A 20,489-nucleotide genomic window follows, 5' to 3' on the forward strand; every position below is an offset into this window, starting at 1 on the left:
CTTCTAATGGAAATAGTTTCTGGAAAAGGATGCCAGCACTTACCCTCAAGTTGAGTAAAACAAGTAATAACCTTAGGCGGTCACTGCATTCTAGTGACCTCAAAGTCCCTTCGCGAGGTTCAGAATCACAAACTTTCCTGTAGTCTGTCCAACACATTGAGAGAAGAAGATGGTGCATGGCTTTAACCAACAATTGATCCTTGCAACCCGAGCATCCCTTTCTGCTCCATGTTGATGTTATCATTGGAGGTGCAGTATGACGTCACAGGATCCGTAAGACACTCAGTGAATATTTTGTAGTGACAGATAGTAGGGCGTCTTGGGAGGGAGGTCAGTCAGTGCCTATTTTGGGGAATATTTTGTATTTTCCGACCTTTGTATAAACAAAGAAGAACCCACTCTGTATCCACGAGAGAACAGTGAAGTAATGGTCTTTGGGAACATTTTCCAATACCGGTTTCGAAAACCATTTACAGTTTGACGTTTTTATTACCCTACTTTGGGTTGCAAGGATTATCCACCAGGAGAAGGGGCAAGAACTAGCCCAGAAACGTCGTACAAACAAAGAAGTTGCTATCCATAAGATTTGTCTTGTATTACTACACCGACTTCTAAATGCCTTTGAAGAATTTACCCTACTTTTATTACAACTTATCATTTTACAGATGACATGCAGCAGAGAGGGTTCGAGTGATCCTGGCACAGTCAGGCTGGTAAGGCTCATCATCAGCTCAGGGCTCTTGCGCCCTCTACACGCAGTTCAGACAGCGAATCGGACTTCTCCCAGGAAACACTGCTTTGTCGAACCCACCAAGAACTTTTCGGAGAATATGAAGACTCCCCAACACTGCAGCCTTCTGTATTACCCAGAGTGTCAGAAGGGCTGTGCTCCCGGTGGAGTACCCAGACACTCTCCAGATCTGCGCCAAGAGATCAGAGGTACCAAACCAAGGGCACCGAAAACAATGGGGAGTGTGACGACAGTGTACTTGGGATGCAAGCGAGACATTTCAAAGGCGAGGTCTGCATATTTAGCATGCTTTTCCTAAATCTTGCCAATCACATTGCTGTCAAAAGGGACCGAAAATTCAATGGTATAAATAAATTCATTGGCTTTTTCAAAAAGGACAAGATCAGATTTGTTGACTGGAATTCATATGAGGCTGTGTATGTGCCTACTCCAAAGAAGTTTAAAAGCATCATTTTCCATGACGCCCTGGGTCAGGGTCGAAACATGGATGGACCTCGGAGTCAAAGCCACAGGCAGGGCGAAGACGGTAGTAGAAACAACGAGCCATGCCATCATGTCTTTTAATACGGTCTTTGTAAATTCATTGCAAAGTCGACATTTCATACTGATATAGGCAAAGGAGTCGGTGAGATTGCTATTATGTTCCACACACTGCATGTACACACGATGCAGTGGTTCTTCTGAAAGCTTCTCAACAAATGACCGACTCTGGGCAGACTTGGCGAAGGACTTCACCTGGTTGACTCCCATCGCTGTACCGTCCAGCAGTACATCGCCATCACTAAAATCAACCTCAAATTTCAGATGCTGTCGAACAACCTTGGCACGCTTACAATAGCTGTGGAAATAGTTGCTTTCACCATGATTCTTGACATGCATCACCAGAGGATTATCCAATAAATAAATATGTGCAAAAATACACCATAAAAGTATGATTTATTACTACCTAAAATCCCAGCTGAACAATTATTTGCATATGAAAGGGCTGGGGCATTTGAGAGAGGAACAGAAACCCAGTCAACATAAAAACATACGTGTAAGTTGTGGAGGTTATATGGATCAATATCTATATATCAGAAAGTTTGAGCTGACCTACCTTTCAAACCGATGACAACTGTACTCTGTGTGTCCCCGGGTAGATTGGGCATGGTTTTATACTCCAGGTTCGAGCAGTACAATGTGGTATTACCACAGCCAATAGACCGTGTAGCTGTCCGTTGGAGATATTTACCGACAGGAGGATTTGGATGTATTCACTGAGCCGTAACATTATTTATACCGTACCTTCCCTTATCAGAGACCGTGGTCCCAGCCCAAATAAAACTTGTCAATTAGTAGTAATAGTTGGTTTAACGCCGCACGCAGCAATATTCAAGCCATATGGCAGAGTGGTAGAAGTAGTAGTAGTAGTAGTAGTAGTAGTAGTAGTAGTAGTAGTAGTTGGTTTTGTTTGTTGTTTAACGCCGCAGTATTCCATAACATAGCCATATTCCATCTATATGGCCTAGTAGTAGTAGTAGTAGTAGTAGTAGTAGTAGTAGTAGTAGTAGTAGTAGTAGTAGTAGTAGTAGCAGCAGCAGCAGCAGTAGTAGTAGTAGTGGTGGTGGTGGTAGTGGTTGTAGTGTTAGTAGTAGTAGTAGTAGTAGTAGTAGTAGTAGTAGTAGTAGTAGTAGTGGTGGTAGTAGTGGCAGCAGCAGCAGTAGTAATAGTGGTTGTGGTGGTAGTGGTAGTGGTTGTAGTGTTAGTAGTAGTCGGAATTCAAAATGATGATGTTCTGTGATAAAGTTCAGGTGAACAGAACAAAGGAGAGGGGAGTGGGGGCCGGGGAGTGGGCCTCATTAGGCAGTTTACGGTACAGTAATACTATTATCGATCTCATGGATATGAACACGTCAACACGTGTAGATCTATTGTGTATTATGACTAAGTGTCTTAATGGCTTGCATTATGTGAAGGCATCACGGGTCGCCCGGCAAGTCCCTGATTACACCAGTCGTGTGATGGAGTAATGTAATCATATACAGTAGTTAAGTAGTGATCTTTGATACTTGAGTGTAAAATGAACCACTCATCAAAATAAAATTGATTATACACTACACATTACGCCCAACAACCCATAACAACCCATAACTCAATAATCAACCCTCCCACACAGTACCACAAAGCCCAACTATACACACTTATAAACTATGGTCCAGTATGCTACTATGTACCGTATCCCCCAGGCGTCACAGACCAGTGAAGATCCGGGTTAGAATTGGTCTTCTGTAACCCATCCTTGTCGTAAGAGGCGACTAACGGATTCAGGTGGTCAGGCTTGCTGACTTGGTTAACACATGTCATCGTATCCCAATCGCGTAGATCGATGCTCATGCTGTTGATCAGTGGATTGTCTGGTCCAGACTCGATTATTTACAGACCGCCGCCATATAGATTGATTGATTGATCATTAATAGTTTAATAGGTGTTCGGACAACTAGGCTCATTTACACCTTGCCCATCATAAAGGTTTGCTAGGTTTCTAAACTTATATAAAGTAGTAAAGCTGCCACACGCTTTAATACAATCAAGAATGACATTCTGAACATCGCGAACGATATCCTTGAGCACAGTAGTCCAGCCAAAGAAATGGCAATACAGAGCTTAAGACATTCCACCATCCTCTTACGATGATTTACATATTCTTGGCAAAGGAGTAAATAATGCGGCACATTATCTAGCTGTTTGCACACGGAACCATTCTCAAAAATATCTTCATTAATAATACTTAGATATGCACCAAGACTATACTGCCCATGACGAAGTCTGGTTAAAAGAACCTCTTCTCTCCGATTTTTTTAAATACGTGTAATTTAGACAGAGCCGCCATATAGCTGGAATATTGCTGAATGCGGCGTTAAACAGCAAACCAACCCAACATTTCACGACCAAACACTTCGCCAGCACACTATATATATACACACTACGCTCGATAAACAACATGTTACACACGAAAACGCACGCAAGCACACACACGCACACACACACACACACACAAACACATCCATACATACATACTGTCAATCTAATTATGGGTTGTATCAAGGAAAGATATTTAACTCTCACGTCACGATGGTTAAAGCGTTCGCTCGTCACGCCAAAGACCCGGGTTCAATTCCCCACATGGTTACAATGTGTGAAGCCCATTTCTGGTGTCCCCCGCCATGATATTACTGGAATATTGCTAAAAGCGGCGTAAAACCAAACTCACTCACGGTTAGTATCCTGCTCTGAATGTTTCCAGATATGCGGGTGTTTTATTTGGAATGAGCAATATGGCGGCCACTACCCCTGGAGCCATTACGCCAAATTCCGTCAAATATGAGTATAGTGCCCCCTAGTTATATTGATGTTCCCCGCCGTGATATTGCTGGAATATTGCTAAAGGTGGCGTAAAACCATACTCACTCACTCACTCACTCACTCACAATTTAACCTTCTACCTGAAGTATTCGATCTTACACTGCACAATTAAAATCCATTGTCTGTCCTTGAATGTTGCCATCAAAGATAATACCCTGAGCTACCACATTAATCTGGACTGTAAATATATGTCATATTATATAAACGTAATCCTTGGAGGTGTTCTCTACAAACAGTCATCTGTCTGGACTTGTCCTTCTGTTCATTATGTTAAATCGTCAAAGTATATACGGACATTAGGTTTTATGCTAACGAGAAACGTAATAATCGTCTTAGTACAGTAACTGTGGTCGTTTGTAGTATTCATACAAAACCTGCCCAGGTAGTATAAAGAATTAAAATATATATGTGTGTGTGTGCGTTGGTGTGGCCCAGACTCGATTATTTACAGACCGCCACCATATAGCTCGCGGGGTTGAATATTCTAAGTGCGGCATTAAAAGGTTTTATCACAAAGGTTTTATCACGTATTCAGTATGCTGTAACATAACCATTCAAACGCTCAGTATCATCTCAAAGGAGCAAGACAAGGGATGTCAGTTAGATATTTGATTTCCGGCATGAAATAGAAAGCAAGGCGATGTTATCTGTATGTTAAAGCTACACGCGGCGTATGTCTAAGTGTTTTATGCACATACATACGACTAAAGCCATCTCCATACTAACAACACATATAGGGGAGTCGGGGTGGTAGAAGCGTTTGCTCGTCGTGGCGTAGGTCCGGGTTCAATTCCCCACATGAGTACAATCTGCGAAGCCCGTTTATTGTGTCCCCCGTCATTACATTGCTGGATTATTTCTAAAAGCGGCGTAAAACTCAACTCACTCACTCACAGTACAGTAAAAGGACATCATCAACATGTGTTTATGTATTATTAGAAAAACCTGTTTTAGGATCTGTTTCCGAACTTGTTTCAGGATCTGTTTCCGAACTTGTTACAGGAACTGTTCCCGAACTTGTTTCAGGAACTGTTTCCGAACTTGTTTCAGGATCTGTGTGATAGACTTCGTCCATCGGAAACTTCGTTAACTCGAAATCTTTCGAAAATGCGTGTTGAAAAATGTTTCAAGAAAAGTGGAGTGACCACAAAACTTAGACGCTTTATGTCGATATGTAAATAAAATCGAGTTAAGAGAAATTGTAACTGTAATTTCGCAGGAAAGGAAATACCAGAAATTCAGATATGTTTTTTTTTGATTGCTGGCTATGTTTTGTTTGAAATTCAACTTTGTTTATTGTGGATGAACTAATTCTAAACTATTTTCTGGAAGTGGGTGGCTAGTATGGTTCTAATTATAAAAATCAGTTTTGTGTTAGGAGAAAATTTAATCTCGAAAGTCGAATTCCGATGTATCGATGTATCGTTTATAAGGATTTCACTGTCGGTCTGGAAACAGTCGTAAGTCGTAATTTCTACTCTTCGTTAAGGAGCCGTAGCTTTCGCTCGTCACGCCGAAGACCCAGGTTCGATTCCCCACATAGTGAAACCAACTTGTGATGTGCCCCGCCGTGATTTTGCTGGAATATTACTAAAAGCGGCGTATAACTAAATTCACTCATTGTTCGTTAATGTCAAACTACTGATAATTCGACATTCGATTACCGTTAATTCGAACTATGCGTTTTTCCCCCCGGAGACCATATAGAACCTGAATAAACGTATGATAATTCAAAATAATCAAAACAAATTATTTACTGAGTGCGTGACATGTTCAAACTCGATAAGGGAGATTTGTTACAATATATGCGACGTTTCGGTGTAGATGCTAAGACTGTTATCAAACGAGCACAGCTGTTTACATCTACAATGAAACGTTGCCATGCAGAAGCCGCATATCCATAGAACCCTCTCCCTTGTTCATCATATCAACTTCTGAATGTCACGCAAAGAAGTCAATCTCGTTTGTCTGTACGTGACCCAAGCATTCGTCATTTGTGTTATGTACTAAAATGCGTCACTGCGCATTTGGGCACTTAACATTCCACACACACCCAACATATAGAGTGCCGGGAATAACATTTACTCGGTAGCCGTGACGACCTGTACACTAAGAGAACACAGATAGAAGTATGACAATCGACGTCAAATGAAATCGGGAACATATTGTGCTGGAAAGGTGTTCAATCGGTCAGCCGTGGCGCCGCTGAGAGCAAATGACGTTGTGTTTGGCCCCATGCGGCGTTGAGTTCAAACGTGATGAAGCAGGTTTGTAAACTACTCATGCGTTGAGCGGTAAATCTCAAGTGACGTATAGTAAAGATTAAACACGTATTGATGACATTGTATATATTCCACGGGGTATATTGATATAATTAAGGCGTTTATGATAGCCTATTCGTGTTGAAATGTTGATGTAAAACATTATTATTGCAGCCTTGACTGGCGCATACTTTCTGAAAGGATATTTATTCATTCATAATTTTGATAAAAACAAAGAAACACATTTAAATTGAAAAGGCGTTCCAGTGAGGTTTAATATTTTGGACTTGCTTCGTTTGGGATTTAGCATTACAGTAAGGCTAGGTAGAAAGGGAAACGATATGGTTCAGGGTGTGTGAGAAAAAATATATATCTAAACATTCACAGTGTCGTCTATACAATCGAAATATCAGGTGCACACTCTCTTTAAAACTTCAAGTTAATATTTCATCGTATCCAAATAAATGCACTTCAAATAATAAGGCGATTGCATTTAATGATGTACTCATACAAATCACTGGTAATTGTGGAGAATCATTATTTGAGTGTTTAGCGTATATAACACACTGATGTCCACATGTTTATTCTATGATGATTGAGGGGCGGTGGAGTAGCCTTGTGGTTAAATCGTTCACTCGTCACGCACGGGTTCAATTCCTCACATGGGTACAATGTGTGAAGCCCATATCTAGTGTCCCCCGCCGTGATATGGCTGGAATATTGCTAAAAGCGGCGTAAAACTAAACTCACTCACTCACTTTGATGATTGTCGTTTGGAACTATGGTGCAACTATGACGTAGTCGGGGATATAACCCGTTCCTGGTTCGGTCCATACCTTAGGAAAGATTGCCTAATGCATCCATTTTTCTAGTTGCTTTCAAAAATATGAAATCAGAATCAACACGAACGATTCTAAGTCCTTTTACGAACGCTTGAAGAGCTTTGTCCACCGCACGGAAAGCTGGGTTTCGTTGTAAAATTAGAAACTCCACATTTGTACCGCCACCCTGTCTGGTGAGGATATCCTACCAGGTGATGAGCCTTGCTGACGTTCCATCTAGTTGCGGCTCTTTGTGTGTGTGTGCGTGCGTGCGTGCGTGCGTGCGTGCGTGCGTGCGTGCGTGCGTGCGTGCGTGCGTGCGTGCGTGCGTGCGTGCGTGCGTGCGTGCGTATTTTAATTATATGTTTATTTTTTTTCATATGTTAACATGGGCATAAGTATGCATAGGTTGATAATATTGTTCATATTATATATGAAGTGCAGCTAATATAGGTTTGACTATATCTGGGCGGTGGGGTAGTCTAGTGGTTAAAGCGTTGGCTCGTCGCGCCGAAGCCCCGGGTTCGAATCCCCACATGGGTACAATGAGTGAAGCCCATTTCTGGTGTCCCCCGCCGTGATATTGCTGGAATATTGCTAAAAGCGGCGTAAAACAAAACTCAGTCAGTCAGTTTGACTATATCTGATAGCCATAGGGCATAAGTCATTTTTACATTACCCACTATTTTCCAGCAGATGTTTACATATACATAGGTATACGTAGATACAAAGTACTGTTCATGTTGTATCGACTGTATCTAATAACCTGCAAGGCATAAGTCATTTCTTACATTACATTATACTCTTTGAAGTTTACAAGTGAATATTGAGCTCACAAACCTAAAAATAGTGTGTGGAAATGCGAAGAATTTGGACTGGTTATTGTTTGTACAAGAAATGCATTTGCATGACTGAAAGTAACTTCATATTTCTTTTTGGATGCTTTTAAAATTGTTTTTTCTCTTTTCTGATCATATTGTAGATATTTTGTTTCACCATTAGACAGATGGCATTAAGTGGGTTATTACTTCTCCCCGTGAAACCAAAATAATATCTTCTGGTGTTAAATCAATGTATCCTTCAGCCAACTTTCCTAATCATTTAGCTAACTCTTTCCACACTTTTTGGGATGAGTACAATCACATAATAAATGTATAACAGTCTCGGGCACATGTTTACAAAACGAACACACAATGCATTAATGTATCCAATCTTGTGCAAGTGATTATTCGTTGTCAAAATATCCTGAATTAACTTGTACTGAAACCATTTTAGATTAACGCTTTGAGTACATCGATTTGCCATCAAATCAATAATTCCCATTCGTTCTGTTGGAAGTCTCTATCAAATATTTCTTCCAATTTAAAGAAATTGGCCATTTGTTTTATTAAATCAAAATTGACATAGTGTTTTATAAAAATGTTTACTACTAGCTATTTTGGAAATATTAAAGGGTAAAATAGGGCAGGTAAGTATGTTTTGCACATGTTTAAAAGTGAAATTTCTCTTTTTATATATTCAATTATTACTCTTTTAAGCATGAAAGAAAATCAACATCTATATCATATTTATAATTCAGTTTTTTTCAAAGATAATATATTACCGTTATCGTTTACTGTATTTCTCAAGTGTGTTATTCCCTTTTCTCCAAGGTTTCTGTGATAGACTGTTCTGCCGCCAATCAAAATATTGTTGTTGTGCCACAGAGTGATTGATTTAGGACATCTGTACTATGAGCTTCATTCTGATAGCAAATTTTTTTAGATAGTCAGACAATGCCTCCACAACATCCCTCCAGAATCTATTTGAAACATTGGGTAACATACATCTAATATACTCATGCCAATAATGGTTGTCACACCCCTCCCCACCCCAACCAAAACCACACCCCACCCCCACACACCCTCTCCAATAAAAAATTGAAGGGGGTGACAACCATTATTGGCATGAGTATTTAAACACCATCAGCAAGCCATAATCTATGAATATTTGGAATACACCGTGAAGCATTTTCCATCCATGTAGAATTGTCACACAGCAGTCTTTTAATCCATGCAGGTTTTGGGAATTTTATAATATTTTATTACTATTGGAATATTGAAACATACATATTCAGCAGTGGTGGTAGCAACCTTTATTTTAAGTTTATCCTTCTTGCCCTTACAAATAAAATGAAAGCATTTCTTCTGAAAAGATGTAATCATGTCATTAGATGCGCTTGGTATAGATGAGTAGAGATAATTTAATTTGGACAGTAATAATGATTTCAACACAACATTTCTTCCCAAAGGTGTTAGCAGTCTTGGTTCCCAAGTTTTCATCTCTCGCTAAAATTTCCCAACCTTGTCAGAATGATTATTGTCTGGATTAGATTCTTGATCAACATCAAATTTGATCCATAACAGATTAAATTATGATTGTGACCAATCTAGATTATACTCCTTGCAAAGTTTGTACCTTGACCTTTTGTGATTCCGAGTTAAAACTTTAAAAAGTGAGTAAATATTTTATTGAGTAAAACGAAGATGGGAGGTCTGTTGTCTTGTAAATTCTCCTGTTTATTGGTGAAATGTCACACAACTATATCCCGATCGCTTCATTCAGTCATGGGGGAACGTTTACATGATTTGCACTCAACTGAGCTGATCAACATGTATGTATGACACTGAATACCTGCTCGGCTTTGTAGAGAGTGCAAAGCTTAAAGGCTACCATAATGCTTCACTATGACGCGTGTGTGAGCAATGTGTTAAAAAAGGGCAAAGAAATAGTGCTAGAAAGCTTAATTACATAATGGACCCATGTGTGTTTTGTAATATGTTAGCATGTGTGTGAGTGAGAATATGCACAATATTTATGTATGTATATAAATTGATAAAGAAGTGAAGTTCAGCAGTGTACAGTAGTATATAAAGAAATCCGGATGTCAATATAATAAAACACGAATTTCCTTCCTTCGCGTTTCCATTTTATCTTCAGGGATAAACATGTCTGAAGATAGAGTTGAATCGCGTTGGAGGGGAAAAGGTATTTCTGGGCTAACGAGGTCCAAATGAAAAGCGCTTCACCGTACAATAATAGAAAACCACAGCTCGATTCAAAGTCCGTTATTCTTAGGTTTTATTTCAGTTTGCTTTGAAAAGGCCTCGGCGTAAGATGTCTATGATTCATACAATGAAACAGACTATATTAATAACATCGACAATACACATCCGGGCAATAACTCTGCCTGCAGCTGAGCCTGCACCAGTCGTTCAGCTGGGGAATCCCCCGCCAGTTGTTGATGGCGTGGCATCTGCTGGAGTCGACGTTTCCAGCCGTGGCGGGAGGGCGGGACGGGGTAGCCTGGATTGGTACCCAAGGACTGTTAGTGAGGAAGGGGTGTTGCCCTGGAGTCAGCAGCGGTTTAAGGGTCGGGGCGGGGGTAGGGGCTGGCGTTCTTTGAGTTGAGGGCATGGTGAACAACGTCGGGTTTGGTCTAACCGGTGGTCGTGCCGTTGCAGGAGGTAAGGTTCGAGGTCCCCATGCATCGGGGCAGTCGCACTGGACAGATGGACAGTTACCCTTAGCGCAGTTCTCCATACACCATGTATCCAGGGCTGGAAATCCTGCCCAAAGATTGACACCGTGGCAGGAATGGAATATCGCTGGAATATGTCCCACGGAAGGAACCGTGACCTGTGGCGTGTGTACCGGTGTGGTGACGGGGCGTGCAGTTGTCTTCCTACCCTCTGTTGATCTTGGACCAAATGCGTCCGGACAATCGCATACGGCTGCTGGGCAGTTTCCTTTCTGACAATTGGACTTGCACCATTGGTCAAGCTGGTCAAGGCCTGCCAAGTTGTTGACTCCGTGACACGTCCTGAAGACGCCATAGTTAGGGGTATTAACCGTCGGTGGCTGTGTCACGACAGTGGGCCTGAAGGTAGGTCTGGAAGTGTCGACATGGGACTGGGTGGGTCTCACAGTCTGTGGAGGGAGGGTGTTGGCGGGTGTCTGGGGCCGAATGGTCACGGGGACGGGTGTCCCGGACCCACCACAGTTGCCGATGCAAATGTCGGAGCAGCTGAAGAACTCTTCCTGTGGTCCGCATCCCCGGCACTCGTGGCCGCTGCCATCACGACCCTCGTTGTTGCCTACAACATAGCGATACCGTCAACGTTCCTACAACGATAATGAGTGAGTGAGTGAGTTTAGTTTTACGCCGCTTTTAGCAATATTTCAGCAATATCACGACAGGGGACACCAGAAATGGGCTTCACGCATTGTGATCCCGTTAGTCGCCTCTAACGACAAACATAGGCTGCTGAAGACCCGGATTCTAACCCGGATCTTCAAGGGTGTTACATGGCAGTTGGCGTAGTTGAATTGTGTGCTTATTTATAGTAGCTTTAAATGAAGTTGAACATGCTCGTGTTGCCTGGGAACATTGTTTGATAATATTTGGATTGAAGCAGTTAATCAGATATGTTCACGTGTCACATTCAAATAACCCTCCCTATGGAGTACCAAATGATATCTTAAGGAGGCTTCTATCGTGTTTTCAGTCAGTGACTGAAATTCAAAATCACCATTTTCTTCTGGTTTATGCATTGGCACATAACGCCAAGGCTTGGTTCGACATATGGGCACAAGTGAAGTAAAATCTTATCATGACAGCAGCTTAAAACTACACTCCTTTGTCGCATATATATATTACCTGCAACCCATTTCCATTGAAGAACACACTGGGAGCACGTTAATCCGACCGGAAGTGACGCAGTGAGGTAAAGTTTCCCGTACTGAGATCTTTGGAGATAATACCTCGTGCCGTTGGCGTTCTTCAGCTGAAGGAGGTTCTGGTCTAAACATGCCTGAGTGACAACCTTCTTGACGTCGTCATTCTTGCAAAGCCGGAACTCGAAGTATCCCTCGTGGTTGGCAGTGATCTCAATAGTGATAGGGAGATCCTGCCCGGTCTTGTACCCTCTGGCTATAACCCCAAGCCCGTATCTTCCGCCAGCTTCGTTGTCGCGAGGAGGGGCTTGTTCATAGGGATCTCCGCAGACTCCACATTGTCCGTGCTCGGCAAACCAGAGGTTCTGGAGGTAATTCATGAATTAGCATATACATTTCATAGAGGTCAAAGTAATGATGGCGATACCTAGTTATCTCCCGAAGTATTTACACTTAAGATGTTTTATTCCCATGGTATTTCGAAGTTCAGGACAGATATTAGGTCTCATCAACCTCTGCTGCACAAAATGACTTGACCGATAGATAGGTGTGTTTGTTTGTTATTTAACGCCGCACTCAGCAATATTCCAGCTATATGGTTGCGGTCTGTAAATAATCGAATCTGGACCAGACAATCCAGTGATCAACAGCATAAGCATCGTTCTACGCAACTGGGATACGATAATATGTTTTATGCAAGTCAGAGAGTCTGACCATCCCATCCCGTTAGTTGCAGCTTCGGGTTAACAATCACGGGTCTTTACGGGTTTTAACGGATAGAAATATATCAATAATTGTCCCATAAAATGCTTGCAAATAAAATGATAATTGAAATTCATTGTTTCATTGTTTGCGCCTGTAGTTGATAAAAAGCAACAGCGTCATTCGCGTTAGATTCATGAGTGCCGAGTTAAACCAAACCAAACATAGTTATCTTTCTTTTCCATCTGAGTATTATTCCGTGTGACTGATCCCGTTATGTTTAGGATTAAGCACTATCTGCATTCTGTGGTTGAGAGGAACAACAGTCCTCACAAACCAGTTTTTATCACACCTCCCAGAGGCGGACACTCAGCCAAACAGATAACATGACATCTCAGATATGTCAACACCTAGTTTCAGTTCGAAACACTTTATGACATTTTGAAATATAAGGGCAAAAAGCCACATTCAACTCTTTTTACATTGAACAGTGTTGTATTTGGTCGCTCGGTCTTAACAATAGTTTGTTGTGTGATTCATTTGAATTGAATTGATTCATTTGTGCTACGCTGAAACATCATAGGTCCGATGTGGAGAAAACGGTATTCAATGCATCGCATGAAAGACGTGTAAGGAATAGTCCCACACAACCTTCACTGTACATGACACTTGTCGTAAGAGGTGGCTAAATTGATCGGGTAGTCAGCATCGATTGATGGGGGCTTGATGAATGGCATTGTCACTGCACCCGATTTGTGGACGAAGGTTATGCAATACTCATCTGCCGGGTTATATAAAAAAGACATGATTCTATTGCTGAAATGAAACCAACTCTGTACAGGTTTCAATTTGAGAACAATTGTAAAAAAGCCTCCCCCACTACATATGAACAGTAATAGGCAAGACGCTGCCATAAACCTTCATTTTTACTTCGAGTTACTATCTTTATCGGCTTTGTACAAAGTAATTAGTGTGTGTGCGTGTGTGCGTATGTGCGTGCGTACGCGCGCGCGCTCGTTCGTCTGCATGCGTGTAGTAGTAGTTGTTGTTGCTGCATGATGTTACTGGGGTGAAACGTGAATGAAATATACGTCTGTAGATTTATCTGCAAAGATGAATGTTCAAGGCGTCATTTACTGGGTTGTCAGATTGACTCGATCAGTAACAGAACACAGAAACTTCCTGAACAACACGCAAACGAATGTAAATCGTGATTAATTAAAGATCTTCAGAGCTTCATACTTGTAACCAAACATTTGAAACTGTTGAAACTCTTAATAATCCCACCCATCAAATCTTGCCTGTGGAACTTCTTTATAGCCCCCACCTATCAAATTTTGCCTGTGGAACTTCTTAACTGCCCCACCCAGCAAATTTTGCCTCTGGAGCCTCTTAATAGCCCCATCCATTACGTTTTGCCAGTGGAACCTCTTAATACCTGGGGCGGTGGGGTAGCCTAGTGGGTAAAGCGTTCGCTCGTCACGCCGAAGACCCGGGTTCGATTTCCCCAATGGGTACAATGTGTGAAGCCCATGTTTGGTGTCCCCGGCAGTGATATTGCGGGAATATTGCTGAAAGATGCGTAAAACTAAACTCTCACTCTTAATAGCTCCGTCCATCACATTTTGCCTGTGAAACCTTTTAAAAGCCCCATCCATCAAATTTTGCCTGTTGGAACTTCTTAATAACCCCACAAATCTTTTTTTTTGTCTGTGTAATGTGTTAATAACTAAACTCACTCACTCACTCACTCACTCACTCACTCACTCACTCGAAACTTTAATAACCTTAACAAAACTAAAGGTTCCTTTGAATGTGTCTGGGATATAATTTTACAACACATTTTTATTCGAACCAAGCGAGTGCGTTATACAGGGCGGTACTTTTTCGTCCTTGTTTCAATACCTCGCGATAAATATTTGGTGTTCCTTGACCGAAACCGGTCAAGGGGGTTCACCAAATTAATAGAGGAGATAAGCCATGTTTTCAGTAGAGATCTTGGTTATCAGCAGATATTTTAACCTCGCTAATTTGAATATATAACCACACGGTCAGAGTGAAGTTCCTAATGTCAACTTTAGCGGGGTACAGTGCTCATTGTCTTCTCATATATACTGAGTGAGTGAGTTTGGTTTTACGCCGCATTTAGCAATATTCCAGCAATATGGTGGGGGACACCAGAAATGGGCTTTACTCATTGTACACATGTCGGGGAATCCAACCCGGGTCTTCGGCATCACGAGCGGACGCTTTAACCACTAGGCTACCCCACCGCCCCCATAAAATACTGAGATTTACAGTGGCGGTGACTAGCTAACTGGTTAAAGCATGCACTCGCTTCAAACCCATAACCCCCGGTTAGATCCTGCCATAAGAACAACATTTGCAGCTGAATCTAGACGTCCTCCGCCATGATTTTTTTTGCTAAAAGCGGCAATAACACAATTTCACTCATTCACACTAATACTTACAGAGTATCCACCACAGTTGAGCGCGTTATCGTTGTAGTTGATTGGCACCTTGAACCCCCATCTCCACATCGTTGATCGTCCCGGGGGGTCATACATATACCCATGGCCCCACGCCCCTCCGACCACGCCTAGAATCACGAGAGCAGCTGCCAGCATTGTAAAGCCTTGTCAGTCCCGAGGGAGACTGTTGAAAACCTGTCCTTTACGCCCCTTATCTAACCCATTGGCGAGGTCGTTTATCGGCGATCGTGACCCTACCCTGAACTACCAGAAATGTATGTGTATATTGAAAGCTTTCAATAACCAAATGCCGACTGATTTTCATGATGTCAACTCGACGCAGGAATCTTTCATTGATAAGCAATATTAATGTTGTTACAGAATACTTTGCAAGTCACGTGAACATATGGTTTCATACATGGTTACATTTATGGCTACGCACAGTAAAACATGTTTGAGATACATTGCTACAGACTTAATGGTCATAATATTCTTAGAATTTAACAAATTTGACAGTGAATGTTTATCTATAACAGTGTGTGAAAGAAATGGCATATACTTTTTTCGCAAACTTAGATACTGGGTGCATACAAACATGACATGGAACTCATCCTCTATAGCGCCTGTATTACAATTAGAACAGATCAAATCACTTTTACATTCTGTAGAAATACCATGTTTACGTGCCCTATTTACACAGAAATCATGAAAACCAATTCTTAACTTACATAAAGCTCTTATCAAAGATTTATCATGAAAATTTAAAATATACAATTCTGTTCTAGCAACTACTTATGACTTATGAGAGGCATAATATTCTAAATATCTAGAAGTACTAATGGACATAGACCACTCTTGAATGAAAATATAGTCACATAGGCGCTGTTTGAAAAGAGATATAAAACAGGTCTATCATTGCCAACCCATTGGGCAAGCCATACATAGGAAAATCCAGTAGAAAAGAGTTTCGGCTGTCTCCCATAATCTAACGTTAGACACCCAATTAACTTTAATGACGTCAATATCATCTTGTAATTTTGTATGTATTAATACGCAGAGAATTTCCAGGAATTAAATACCATTTGATCACGTTTTCAACCAAAAAAGATAACACTGTTTAGGATACCTTAAATAATGCATTTTACCAACTTTAACCAATATTTAACTGCTCTTATTCTGCTGAACACAAACATATTACATCTACCAGTTTCTCCATATATAGCCTTATTAGAAGCAAATTTACCTAGATTTAGAAATTGTTTTAAAAATGTAGTTTGTACCTTTTCTATACAGTGAAAATACGCCATACCCCAAATTTCTGATCCATATAAAAGAATAGGCATTATTTTACAATCAAAGATGGTACAAGCATTTTGGAAAGAGATAAAAGAGTTAGTTTTGAATAAATTATAAACAGAGTAGGCTGCCTTAGATGCTTGTGTTGCCAAACTTTTACACGCTGTTGCCCAATTCAACCTTGAGGAAAATATCAATCCAAGATATTTTATAATATGAAACACAATTAAGTTTTACATTTCCATAGTACCATTTTTCTTCCTTTTTTAAAACACCGCCATTTCTAAAGACAATAACATTTGTTTTTTCTAAATTCACACTTAAACCCCATCTCGTGCAAAATTCATGAAGAACATTTAACTGTTGCTGGAGACCAATGATAGTATAAGAGAACATATTAACATCATCTGCAAATAATAACATCATAATATCCTCAATATCTGGAGATATAAAACACCATGTTTACATTTATTATGAATTTCTGCGGCAAGTTCGTTAATGAAAAGAATAAATAGAAGCGGACTTAAAATGCATCCTTGCCGTACACCTGAACTAGTGAAAAACATATCAGTTTTGCAATTTCCAATTTTTACACAAGATCTAACAGATGAATACATATTATGCAGAAGATTGTACATTTTTCCATGGCAACCTGATTTTAACAACATATATAAAAGTTTTGAACGATCTACATAATCGAAAGCCTTTCTAAAATCAACAAAGGCACACAAAAATCGTCCCTTTGGTCTTGAGAGATATTTAGAACAGAGAGTTTGCAGAGTAAATATATTGTCCACTGTGGAATAGCCGGGTCTGAAGCCAGCTTGAGCTTCTGTTAATATATCATTCAGATCAGTCCATGCACGAAGACGTTTATCTAGGATGGATGTGAATATTTTTCCTGATACATTTAAAAGCGATATACCCCTATAATTGTTGGGATCAGCTGTAAGTCCTGATTTAAATAATGGCATAATTAATGCAGAGTTCCAGGATTCAGGAAATATGCCAGTATTCAATATTGAGTTAAACAATGGATTTAGAAAACGCAACAATGATGAGTGTCCTAACTTGAAGAATTCAGGAGGAATTCCATCATCTCCGGGGGATTTTCCAATTTTCAACTTCTTAATAACCTCAGTAATTTCTAAATCAGAGATAGGATCAGACAGTAACTGATCTATGCCACTTTAGGATACACAATCATCACATGAATGTTCAGCTATGAAATTATTAACGTTAGAATCAAATGCTTCATCTTCTTTAGGCTTATTAGGATTTAAAAGTGATTTAAAATAGTCAATAAACACATCAGCTGATAGTGGAGAATGTTCGTTTTTTCTTCGAAGAGAGCGTTTTAAAATGTTCCAAAATTTCTTGCAGTCACCAGATCTAGCAGCCTGGCACAAGTCATCTGACAACTGTTTTCCTAGAATTCCCTTTTTCTTAGCACATGTTGATTTAAATTTATTTCTAGCTTCCACATATGTTTGCAGATTTTCCTTACAATTATATCTGCGAAATAAGTTCAACTTTCTGTATTTATCCTGTTTAAGTTCGTCACATTCCCTGTCAAATCACACCAAACAACCAACACTTAGGCGGATCCAGACCCCTACCCCTACTCCCTTTGTCCTGAACGTTTATTAAATGACCATTGAAACTCACGTGAAAACACCTCCACCTTCCACACACACACACCCGTGTGCGATTATTAAATATATAAATCATATTTCCTAAAAATGTTGGGGAGCGCACGTACAATCTCAAAAACAAGTCCGCAAGATTGTCAGGAATACACTCATTTGGACCCATGAGAGCCCATTCGTCACGACTCGCCCCTTTCCGTAACCTGCAAGAAGACTCGTCCCCTTCTCGATGCTTGTTGTGTGTGAAAATACGACAAACCAATCAGAACGCGCGTAAATGGCGGTGCTTTGGTAAAAATAATCCCGACTACTTAAATCGTTTATGGCATTATGGCATTGTTTAAAAAATCATGAAAAATATATATCGTCATATTGAAAGTACAAAGAACGTAGATAACAGGATTGTGCTGTCTAATGTGAAGTTTTTGATAAGAATCATGCGATTGACAGTGAGAGATTCAAATACACGAACGTGCGTTTGTTGACATAACGGCTCTAAACTGGTCCAACTGAGTGTATTTCTAAAGATCTTGTGGGCTTGTGCTTGTGATTGTATGTACGCTTCCAACAGTATTAGAAATGTAATTATAAATCGCTACGTGTTTCAGAACAATAATCTGTATGTAACTAATCAACGTTAATCTTTAACATTGGGCATATATTTCATATCTCTGGGAATATTTTAGTCTGACTCTTTTTGGGCACTCATATATTTTTCAGCGAATTCATTTAAAATTCTACTTGAGGTATGACACCTTGGTTACACAAATGTTCAGTTTGAGAAATATTTTGAAGTTATTTTTGAGTTTCTACTTAAGGATTTAATGTAGCTGGGTTTTTAAAATACATTTTATTTGTATATTCAATAATGCAAATCCCATTTGTGATTATTAAACCCTTTTGAGAAATATAATTGGAAATATAAGGTAATAATAGTAACATCTAGTAATAATTACGTCAGAATATGTCTTTAGCAAATATGTTTTTTCTCCTTGAACTAGTTGTATCAAGGAGCTTTAATTCTTTAAAATGAATAAGCAAAAACAAAAACAGCAATACAATATATGAGCACTTCGGGTTTTTTAAGTACCATTGGAATCAAACAGGAATAGAGTTATCGTTCCTGTTTGAAGTAGTTCTGATGTTCCTACGCCAATATGAAATCCTTCCAGATGGGCACGAGTCGCTATTTGCTTGTCCCGGAATAACACGAGTTGGTCACCAATGGAACATAGGAACTACTTTAAACAAGAACGATAACTCTATTCCTGTTTGCTTCCAATGGTACTTTATATCACCGTGGCAGTCGTGCATTGTATTAATATTTTTGTTTTCTGGGGAATTTTTTATGTCAAAGAATTAAACCCCCTTGAAACAACTAAAAGGAGGAGAGAAAACTATTTGTTAAAGACACAATCAAACATTAATTTACCAGCTGTTCACCTTATATTTCCAATTTACATGTCTATGTAGGGTTTAAAAATCACAAATGGGATTTGTTTTATTGAATATGTAAATAAAAATTTAAAAATTCAACTACATCAAATCCCAAAGCAAATACTCAAAGATTACCTTAAAAATATTTCTCAAACTGTACATTCGTGTCACTGAATACGCTGAACAAAATATGAATGACCGCAAAAACGTCATACTAAAATATTCCTAGAAATGAGAAATATAAGCCCAATGTAAAAGATTTAAGCTGTTTAGTTTTATTTAGGTACAATATTGTTTTGCAACTCTTATCGATTAATAATCATATTTCCTAAAACATGCTCGCAAGATCGTCAGAAATACACTCAAATGGACCCATGAGAGCCGTTATGTAATTAAACGCACGTGCGTGAATTTGAATCTCTCACCTTATTTGGCATTATCCTAACTATAAACTACACACAAGCCAAAACAATTGTGTTAGCTACGTTCCTTGTACTTTTAATATGACGATACATATTTTTCAAGATTTGTAAACAATGACATAATGCGATTTAAGTCTTCGGGATTATTTTTATCAAAGCACCACAATCATTACGCGCGTTCTGATTGGTTTGTCCTATTTTCGCACATAACAAGCATCTAGAGTCTTCTTGGAGGTTAGTTTGGCTCCTCCGTTGTTGGTGCTTCCTCCGTTGTCGTTGCTTCCTCCGTTGTCGTTGCTTCCTCCGTTGTTGCTGCTTCCTCCGTTGTCGTGGGCTTCTGTGTAGTTGTTTCCTCGTCTCGTCTCTGGTTCGACAACTGGTATCATTACACATTGCTGATCAACAACATAACCATGCCATTAAAATACTCTCAGTTTAATTTTCCATAATTCCGCTTATTCAACCCGTTAAAGAGGGAAGTAACGTTACTCTTAGGTGGAAGGTCCATGGCCGGGACGCTTCTCGGTTGAATGAGCGTAGCGTTCACTTTACTTGCAATTT

The 20,489-nt window shown here is 40.0% G+C and overlaps 1 protein-coding gene across 1 annotated transcript; it reads right to left on the reverse strand.

The window, feature by feature from the left end:
* Window positions 1–10,353: 10,353 nt before the first annotated feature.
* Window positions 10,354–15,292, reverse strand: LOC124268265. The gene is made up of 3 exons (XM_046703298.1): window positions 15,125–15,292; window positions 11,935–12,316; window positions 10,354–11,371 (listed from the first exon to the last, which is right to left on the reverse strand). The coding sequence occupies exons 1-3, from the start codon at window positions 15,278–15,280 to the stop codon at window positions 10,425–10,427; spliced, it is 1,485 nt and encodes a 494-aa protein (XP_046559254.1). The 5' UTR covers window positions 15,281–15,292; the 3' UTR covers window positions 10,354–10,424.
* Window positions 15,293–20,489: the final 5,197 nt, after the last annotated feature.

Source organism: Haliotis rubra, unplaced genomic scaffold (assembly GCF_003918875.1).
Source record: "Haliotis rubra isolate DU_JTF1 unplaced genomic scaffold, ASM391887v1 Scf137, whole genome shotgun sequence".
In the NCBI taxonomy this organism is placed as follows: Eukaryota; Metazoa; Mollusca; class Gastropoda; order Lepetellida; family Haliotidae; genus Haliotis; species Haliotis rubra.